Source organism: Penaeus chinensis, chromosome 18, assembly GCF_019202785.1.
Source record: "Penaeus chinensis breed Huanghai No. 1 chromosome 18, ASM1920278v2, whole genome shotgun sequence".
NCBI classification, from domain to species: Eukaryota; Metazoa; Arthropoda; class Malacostraca; order Decapoda; family Penaeidae; genus Penaeus; species Penaeus chinensis.
In genome coordinates, this window is record NC_061836.1 from 16,418,620 (window position 1) to 16,428,619 (window position 10,000).

A 10,000-nucleotide genomic window follows, 5' to 3' on the forward strand; every position below is an offset into this window, starting at 1 on the left:
GTGTAAGTTATGGTGAGTCATAAGTGTAAGTTATGGTGAGTCATAAGTGTAAGTTATGGTGAGATAGTGTAAGTTATGGTGAGATAGTGTAAGTTATGGTGAGTCATAAGTGTAAGTTATGGTGAGTCATAAGTGTAAGTTATGGTGAGTCATAAGTGTAAGTTATGGTGAGTCATAAGTGTAAGTTATGGTGAGATAGTGTAAGTTATGGTGAGATAGTGTAAGTTATGGTGAGTCATAAGTGTAAGTTATGGTGAGTCATAAGTGTAAGTTATGGTGAGTCATAAGTGTAAGTTATGGTGAGTCATAAGTGTAAGTTATGGTGAGTCATAAGTGTAAGTTATGGTGAGATAGTGTAAGTTATGGTGAGATAGTGTAAGTTATGGTGAGATAGTGTAAGTTATGGTGAGATAGTGTAAGTTATGGTGAGTCATAAGTGTAAGTTATGGTGAGTCATAAGTGTAAGTTATGGTGAGTCATAAGTGTAAGTTATGGTGAGTCATAAGTGTAAGTTATGGTGAGATAGTGTAAGTTATGGTGAGTCATAAGTGTAAGTTATGGTGAGTCATAAGTGTAAGTTATGGTGAGATAGTGTAAGTTATGGTGAGTCATAAGTGTAAGTTATGGTGAGATAGTGTAAGTTATGGTGAGATAGTGTAAGTTATGGTGAGTCATAAGTGTAAGTTATGGTGAGATAGTGTAAGTTATGGTGAGTCATAAGTGTAAGTTATGGTGAGTCATAAGTGTAAGTTATGGTGAGATAGTGTAAGTTATGGTGAGTCATAAGTGTAAGTTATGGTGAGTCATAAGTGTAAGTTATGGTGAGATAGTGTAAGTTATGGTGAGTCATAAGTGTAAGTTATGGTGAGTCATAAGTGTAAGTTATGGTGAGTCATAAGTGTAAGTTATGGTGAGTCATAAGTGTAAGTTATGGTGAGTCATAAGTGTAAGTTATGGTGAGTCATAAGTGTAAGTTATGGTGAGTCATAAGTGTAAGTTATGGTGAGTCATAAGTGTAAGTTATGGTGAGATAGTGTAAGTTATGGTGAGATAGTGTAAGTTATGGTGAGATAGTGTAAGTTATGGTGAGTCATAAGTGTAAGTTATGGTGAGTCATAAGTGTAAGTTATGGTGAGATAGTGTAAGTTATGGTGAGTCATAAGTGTAAGTTATGGTGAGATAGTGTAAGTTATGGTGAGTCATAAGTGTAAGTTATGGTGAGTCATAAGTGTAAGTTATGGTGAGTCATAAGTGTAAGTTATGGTGAGTCATAAGTGTAAGTTATGGTGAGATAGTGTAAGTTATGGTGAGTCATAAGTGTAAGTTATGGTGAGTCATAAGTGTAAGTTATGGTGAGATAGTGTAAGTTATGGTGAGATAGTGTAAGTTATGGTGAGATAGTGTAAGTTATGGTGAGATAGTGTAAGTTATGGTGAGTCATAAGTGTAAGTTATGGTGAGTCATAAGTGTAAGTTATGGTGAGTCATAAGTGTAAGTTATGGTGAGTCATAAGTGTAAGTTATGGTGAGTCATAAGTGTAAGTTATGGTGAGATAGTGTAAGTTATGGTGAGTCATAAGTGTAAGTTATGGTGAGTCATAAGTGTAAGTTATGGTGAGTCATAAGTGTAAGTTATGGTGAGTCATAAGTGTAAGTTATGGTGAGTCATAAGTGTAAGTTATGGTGAGTCATAAGTGTAAGTTATGGTGAGTCATAAGTGTAAGTTATGGTGAGTCATAAGTGTAAGTTATGGTGAGTCATAAGTGTAAGTTATGGTGAGTCATAAGTGTAAGTTATGGTGAGTCATAAGTGTAAGTTATGGTGAGATAGTGTAAGTTATGGTGAGTCATAAGTGTAAGTTATGGTGAGATAGTGTAAGTTATGGTGAGTCATAAGTGTAAGTTATGGTGAGATAGTGTAAGTTATGGTGAGTCATAAGTGTAAGTTATGGTGAGATAGTGTAAGTTATGGTGAGATAGTGTAAGTTATGGTGAGTCATAAGTGTAAGTTATGGTGAGTCATAAGTGTAAGTTATGGTGAGTCATAAGTGTAAGTTATGGTGAGATAGTGTAAGTTATGGTGAGTCATAAGTGTAAGTTATGGTGAGTCATAAGTGTAAGTTATGGTGAGTCATAAGTGTAAGTTATGGTGAGTCATAAGTGTAAGTTATGGTGAGTCATAAGTGTAAGTTATGGTGAGTCATAAGTGTAAGTTATGGTGAGTCATAAGTGTAAGTTATGGTGAGATAGTGTAAGTTATGGTGAGTCATAAGTGTAAGTTATGGTGAGTCATAAGTGTAAGTTATGGTGAGATAGTGTAAGTTATGGTGAGTCATAAGTGTAAGTTATGGTGAGATAGTGTAAGTTATGGTGAGATAGTGTAAGTTATGGTGAGATAGTGTAAGTTATGGTGAGATAGTGTAAGTTATGGTGAGATAGTGTAAGTTATGGTGAGTCATAAGTGTAAGTTATGGTGAGATAGTGTAAGTTATGGTGAGTCATAAGTGTAAGTTATGGTGAGTCATAAGTGTAAGTTATGGTGAGATAGTGTAAGTTATGGTGAGTCATAAGTGTAAGTTATGGTGAGATAGTGTAAGTTATGGTGAGATAGTGTAAGTTATGGTGAGTCATAAGTGTAAGTTATGGTGAGATAGTGTAAGTTATGGTGAGATAGTGTAAGTTATGGTGAGATAGTGTAAGTTATGGTGAGATAGTGTAAGTTATGGTGAGTCATAAGTGTAAGTTATGGTGAGTCATAAGTGTAAGTTATGGTGAGTCATAAGTGTAAGTTATGGTGAGTCATAAGTGTAAGTTATGGTGAGTCATAAGTGTAAGTTATGGTGAGATAGTGTAAGTTATGGTGAGATAGTGTAAGTTATGGTGAGATAGTGTAAGTTATGGTGAGATAGTGTAAGTTATGGTGAGATAGTGTAAGTTATGGTGAGTCATAAGTGTAAGTTATGGTGAGTCATAAGTGTAAGTTATGGTGAGTCATAAGTGTAAGTTATGGTGAGTCATAAGTGTAAGTTATGGTGAGATAGTGTAAGTTATGGTGAGTCATAAGTGTAAGTTATGGTGAGTCATAAGTGTAAGTTATGGTGAGATAGTGTAAGTTATGGTGAGATAGTGTAAGTTATGGTGAGATAGTGTAAGTTATGGTGAGTCATAAGTGTAAGTTATGGTGAGTCATAAGTGTAAGTTATGGTGAGATAGTGTAAGTTATGGTGAGTCATAAGTGTAAGTTATGGTGAGTCATAAGTGTAAGTTATGGTGAGTCATAAGTGTAAGTTATGGTGAGTCATAAGTGTAAGTTATGGTGAGTCATAAGTGTAAGTTATGGTGAGTCATAAGTGTAAGTTATGGTGAGTCATAAGTGTAAGTTATGGTGAGTCATAAGTGTAAGTTATGGTGAGTCATAAGTGTAAGTTATGGTGAGTCATAAGTGTAAGTTATGGTGAGTCATAAGTGTAAGTTATGGTGAGTCATAAGTGTAAGTTATGGTGAGTCATAAGTGTAAGTTATGGTGAGTCATAAGTGTAAGTTATGGTGAGTCATAAGTGTAAGTTATGGTGAGTCATAAGTGTAAGTTATGGTGAGTCATAAGTGTAAGTTATGGTGAGTCATAAGTGTAAGTTATGGTGAGTCATAAGTGTAAGTTATGGTGAGTCATAAGTGTAAGTTATGGTGAGTCATAAGTGTAAGTTATGGTGAGTCATAAGTGTAAGTTATGGTGAGTCATAAGTGTAAGTTATGGTGAGATAGTGTAAGTTATGGTGAGTCATAAGTGTAAGTTATGGTGAGATAGTGTAAGTTATGGTGAGTCATAAGTGTAAGTTATGGTGAGTCATAAGTGTAAGTTATGGTGAGTCATAAGTGTAAGTTATGGTGAGTCATAAGTGTAAGTTATGGTGAGTCATAAGTGTAAGTTATGGTGAGTCATAAGTGTAAGTTATGGTGAGTCATAAGTGTAAGTTATGGTGAGATAGTGTAAGTTATGGTGAGTCATAAGTGTAAGTTATGGTGAGTCATAAGTGTAAGTTATGGTGAGTCATAAGTGTAAGTTATGGTGAGTCATAAGTGTAAGTTATGGTGAGTCATAAGTGTAAGTTATGGTGAGTCATAAGTGTAAGTTATGGTGAGTCATAAGTGTAAGTTATGGTGAGTCATAAGTGTAAGTTATGGTGAGTCATAAGTGTAAGTTATGGTGAGTCATAAGTGTAAGTTATGGTGAGTCATAAGTGTAAGTTATGGTGAGTCATAAGTGTAAGTTATGGTGAGTCATAAGTGTAAGTTATGGTGAGTCATAAGTGTAAGTTATGGTGAGTCATAAGTGTAAGTTATGGTGAGTCATAAGTGTAAGTTATGGTGAGTCATAAGTGTAAGTTATGGTGAGTCATAAGTGTAAGTTATGGTGAGTCATAAGTGTAAGTTATGGTGAGTCATAAGTGTAAGTTATGGTGAGTCATAAGTGTAAGTTATGGTGAGATAGTGTAAGTTATGGTGAGTCATAAGTGTAAGTTATGGTGAGTCATAAGTGTAAGTTATGGTGAGTCATAAGTGTAAGTTATGGTGAGTCATAAGTGTAAGTTATGGTGAGTCATAAGTGTAAGTTATGGTGAGTCATAAGTGTAAGTTATGGTGAGTCATAAGTCCCTCGCCCCTCCCCCCCCTCTCATCTACCAAAGAGCCTCACGCCCCTCCTTCCTTCCTTCTCTCTAGGGGTGTGGTGGTGGTATCCGGCAGGGAGCTTCTGGTGGAGCCTCTGCCAGGGACAAGGACCCCCGAGGGACCACACAGGATCGTCTCGAGGGAACAGGTGGAGTCTGTTCCTGGAAAATGTGGTGCGTGGAATTAACCATATTCCTAATAAGGAGGACGAGAAATACGGTGTGTAATAAATGCTGATAATAACACACAAGTGAAGAGCGAGAACACAACACACACACACACACACGCACACACTCACACACACACACACTCACACACACACACACTCACACACACACACAAAAGAGAGACTACACACTCAATTACCCCCCTCCCCCCTAACACACACCCACGAGTACACACAACGAAAAAATATTTACGTTCGTGTCTTCGCTTTCCAGGAGTTGACACCGAGCACGAAGAAGACGAAACGCCAACCGATATGATGCCAGCTTCACACAGGGTAAGAGATTTTAAGGCGAGTCTGTAGTTTCAAGATTAGGGTGATGATAAAACTAAGCAATAGCCAAAAAACAGCTGATTAATAGAATTACTGATCATCAGAATCGTCAATAAGAATATGTGTTTATCTGAATTGATGTGATACGTTTAACTAAGAGACAGACATGACTATGTACAATTAATATTACCAATTGCTCCCTCCTCCCTCCTGTCTGTTTCCCTCCCCCTCCCGCACCCTCGCCCCCCCCCCCCCCCCCCGCAGGTGCGTCGCGGGGCGCTGCACGGGCCCCTCTGGACGGACAAGTTGACCCGCTTCGTGGAGGTGGTCCTCGTGGCCGACCGCAGCTTCTACCTCAAGTTCGGCAACGAGGCGCACGCGCGCTGCCGTGCCATGATCAACATCGTGAATGCGGTGAGTGGGCGGCGGAGCGGTTTTCACTATTGTTCTGTCATCTTTGTTATCATTATCATTGCTGTCATTGTTATTATTAGTATTTGTCGTTGTTCACTCTTATTATCATCACCATTACTGTTATTATCGTCACCATTTTCATTAATACTGTTTTCATTTCGCTGTTATCATTATCATTAATATCAGTAATCTTATCATTACCTTTATTGCTATTTCTTCTATGATCATCGTTCTTATCACGAATGGTTTTCCATTACCATCGTGATTATGGTAACTGTGATGGCGATCATGACCACAATTTTCATCACTAAACTCCGTCCAGTCTTAGGAAAAGAAAAAACTGGCAAATGGGGTAAAGCAATAAATATATTGCAAGTTGATAATAAAACTCCAGATATATGTAATCACAAATATAGAGTGTCAGGTGCTTAGAATACAAAATTAATAATGAGAAGGCGAGTTGTACGCCAAAGCCCGGGTAAGTTGCCAGTTATTCTTTTACTGAGATTGGACGCACTGTGACAATATCATCACCACTGATTCACCATCATTTCCACCATTCCTCACCACCGATCACCATCACCAACACCCCTTCTCCCTCACGCCTGCAGATGTACCGCCCGCTCGGTGTCGTGGTTGTCCTGACCGACCTCGTTATATGGGACGACTCCGACAAAATCGTCGTTACAGACAGACACGTGGAACTTCTTGGCAGATTCACGGCCTACCGTCTCAAGCTGCTTCAGGAAAGGCCTGATTTACCCAATGACAACACTGTTCTGTTGACGTGAGTTTTTTTTTTTTTTTTTTTTTGGGGGGGGGGGGGGAGGCTAGGGGGGTTAAGGCTATTCGGTTGTGATTTTGCTTTGATAATTAATTCTTATATTTTGAAGATTTGTGTGTGTCTGTGTGTGTGTGTGTGTGTGTGTGTGTGTGTGTGAGAGAGAGAGAGAGAGAGAGAGAGAGAGAGAGAGAGAGAGAGAAAGAGAGAGAGAGAGAACGAGAGAGAGAGAGAGAGAGAAAGAAAATGGTAAATGAACATTCTCGTGCATAATGAAAATCCACGGATATTTAGCAGCTGTTCAAAACTCCCTGATTTTGAAAATTAACAAAAATAAATCTTGCAGGAGAGTGGATATCGTTGGCTCGACCGTCGGTTATGCCACCGTCAAAGGCATGTGCAGGTAACGTCTTTCAATCTTTTTCTTCCAAGTACGAAAATTTGAAACGTGTGTTATCTGATTTTGTATCCATATATATATATATATATATATATATGTGTGTGTGTGTGTGTGTGTGTATGTGATTCATACATACACAATGTATATATGTATATATTTCATATTGCCTTAGGAGTTTAGAGAAATCCCCTGAAATATCTAGGAAACTCTAGAAATGCTACGAAATCTTAATACCGAGGCTTTCCTTATAAACCTAGAAATTCCGAGAAATCCCGAAAGATTTAAATCAATTCTCAGATATTCATAACAACCCGAATAACCGAAGGAGAAGAAGAAAAAAAAAAGTTTTTAAAAATAAATTCTTAGAATTCAAGAATTCTTTGAATAATCCCAAATACCCAAGAAATCTGTTGAATCTCTTTAATTTCTATGAAATCCTCAGATATCCAAAAGAACCAGATAAATCTAAATGTAAAAAAAATCTAAATAATATATATATATATATATATATATATATATATATATATATATATATATCCTTAGCAACCTTAGAAGGTTCTAAAGCTTCTGTTGCACGTCTTTACACAGCAAGAACTCCTCCGTGAGCGTCGTGCAAGACAAGAACGAGGCCGTGGGCATTGTTGCGCAGACTCTTGCACACGAGATGGGCCACAACCTAGGCATGTTGCACGACGAGGACGCGAGAGACTGCACGTGCGAGAGTAGCAAATGCGTCATGGGAGGCACTGGCAGGTTTGTTTGGAGATCGTGTAAAGAGGAATATAAATAGGTGAATAATAGATATTGCCCGAAAAGCAGCCTCTGTGCTGGGAATGGCTTTTCTTTTTTATGCTTTTGTCCTGAATTTCAAATAAGCTTATTTAACGTCTTGTGCCTTTTTTTTTTTTTTTTTTTTTTTTTTTTTTTTTTTTTTTTTTGTCAAGGTACCACCATTATCATTACCTTCTTGATCTATCCTCCTCCTCCTCTTCCTTCATTCCTTGACGCAGTTTAGTTTTCTTCCCTTTATCTTGTCTTCTTAAGGCATTTTTTCCGCACATTTGCTTATATATCGTTTGCATGATGATTGTATTGTATAAAAGTGTATTCTCATTAATGTTATTATATTGTCGAACATTTTTGGTACTGCAATGCTGTGGTTTGGGCGATTTAAACTAAAAAAAAAGTCAAGTTCATAGGTGCAAGATTTAGGAGATTAGTCCAATAAAGTTGTGTCAAGTAACTGCATTTTTTTTTTTTTTATACAATAGCTAATTAATCCCTTTTTGATAGACCTTGTAATGACCTGCGTAGCCTCACACCTAATGAGCAATGAACCACTCGTCCAGCCGCTCCTCCGCCCACACTTACCCACAAACCGCCCTTCGCACCCACAGCAACTTCTACAACTCCAGCATGGGTTGGAGTTCCTGTAGCAAGAAGTACCTCGCTCAGAGCTTCTCCACCGCCGGCTTCGACTGCCTGAAGAACGTCCCGACGAGGCTGTATTCGCGTCCCAGCTGCGGCAACGGCGTGGTGGAGAGAGGCGAGCAATGCGACTGCGGACCGGCGGAGTTCTGCAACAACCCCTGCTGCGACCCCGACACCTGCAGGCTGGCTGTGAACGCCACCTGCGCCTCGGGGGCCTGCTGCGACACCAAGGTAGGGCGGCTGATGACTGCGCTCAAGAAAGGGGCTGTAACAGATAGGGGGGAAGAGAGAGAAAGGAGGGAGGGCGAGGGAGGGAGGAAGGGAGGGAGGGAGGGAGGAAGGGAGGGAGGGAGGGAGGGAGTGAGGGAGGGAGCGAGGGAGGGAGGGAGGAAGGAAGGAAGGAAGGAAGGAAGGAAGGAAGAGAGAGAGAGAGAGAGAGAGAGAGAGAGAGAGAGAGAGAGAGAGAGAGAGAGAGAGAGAAAGAGTGAGCAGCCCTCTCAACTTCTCTGAGGAAACACAAGCCAAAGCTTTCCTTTGTTTTCCTCTTTCTTCTACACCCTTTCCATTTCCTTTCCACTCTCCAACACTCTTTACTGCTGCTGCTAATAATGATGATGATGAGATGGCGGTTGTCATCATGTTAAAAATCACAACAATAACAACATTAATACTCTTCACCCCACAGACATGCAAGCCTCTGCCTGTCGGGTCCTTGTGCCGGGAGTCCCTGTCCGAGTGCGACCTGCCCGAGTTCTGCGCTGGGGACTCCGAGTACTGCCCCGCTGACGTTTTCAAGAGGGACGGGGAACTTTGCTTCGATGGAATGGTACGAATTCCAGAGGAGTTGGTTTTATCTATTTATTTATTTGTCAATTGGTTTTGCAAAAAAACTGTCTATCCATCTGTTCATGATCGTGTTAGTCACTCATGCCTTAACTATCCATCTACCTATCCCTCTCTGCACCTAACACTTATATCTAGCCATGTTCTAAATTTATATTTACATGTACAGATCGTACCAATCCTAGTCGGTATTACGAGCATACACTCCCCCCCACCCCCACCATAACCCCAGACAGCAGAGAACACCTCTAATACCCCCCTCCCCCCCCCAGGGCCACTGCCACAGAGGCGAGTGCGGAAGCCACGAGCAGCGGTGCAAGATAGTCTGGGGACCGACGACTTCCAAGGCTGTTGATAAGTGCTACAATTACAACACTGGCGGTAGTTCGAACGGCAACTGCGGCTTCAGGGACAGCAGTCTGAACACCCTGAACAAGTGTAGTCAGAGGTATGATATGCTACTCGGTTACGGAACAAAATGAAGCTTCGAAATCCGCCAAACCTTACTAACAAGGGCTACATTAACTGTCGATTCGAAACAGAATTCGAATCTTGCGAGAGTTATTTCGCCGTGATTGTACTTCCTGGCAACATTTTAATATACTGACACGAAGAGATCATTGGGGAAGATGTAAAAAGGAAAAGAGATTGGTTCATCTGCAATCACTTGACTTACTTTGCGGTGTAGTTCAGTCTCAACGGTGTATTTTCTAGATACAGTATCTTATTTGGTACCTAAATTAAGAATGAAATATAGTCAAGATAAGTAAATTGAAACGGGGGGGGGGGGGGGTAATAGATTACAACATATTTACACTGTCATTTAATTATTTATGCCATGACTATTTTTATCCATTAATGTCTTTTTTGTTAACATTATCATCATCATTATTAGTCCTACTACTACGGCTATCATCATGATTACTGTTATTATTCTGCTGTTTTATCACTGTCATTCTATGATTC

At 39.7% G+C, this 10,000-nt stretch overlaps 1 protein-coding gene across 1 annotated transcript in view; it reads left to right on the plus strand.

Annotated features, from left to right (window-relative positions):
- LOC125034617 (disintegrin and metalloproteinase domain-containing protein 9-like) overlaps window positions 1-10,000 on the plus strand; it is a 17,241-nt gene that overhangs the window by 4,493 nt on the left and 2,748 nt on the right. The window contains exons 3-11 of the mRNA XM_047626518.1: window positions 4,684-4,839; window positions 5,107-5,168; window positions 5,430-5,579; window positions 6,191-6,366; window positions 6,707-6,763; window positions 7,349-7,513; window positions 8,158-8,422; window positions 8,877-9,017; window positions 9,307-9,482. Coding sequence (XP_047482474.1) covers window positions 4,684-4,839; window positions 5,107-5,168; window positions 5,430-5,579; window positions 6,191-6,366; window positions 6,707-6,763; window positions 7,349-7,513; window positions 8,158-8,422; window positions 8,877-9,017; window positions 9,307-9,482 — 1,348 coding nt within the window. The remainder of the gene's footprint in view (window positions 1-4,683; window positions 4,840-5,106; window positions 5,169-5,429; window positions 5,580-6,190; window positions 6,367-6,706; window positions 6,764-7,348; window positions 7,514-8,157; window positions 8,423-8,876; window positions 9,018-9,306; window positions 9,483-10,000) is intronic.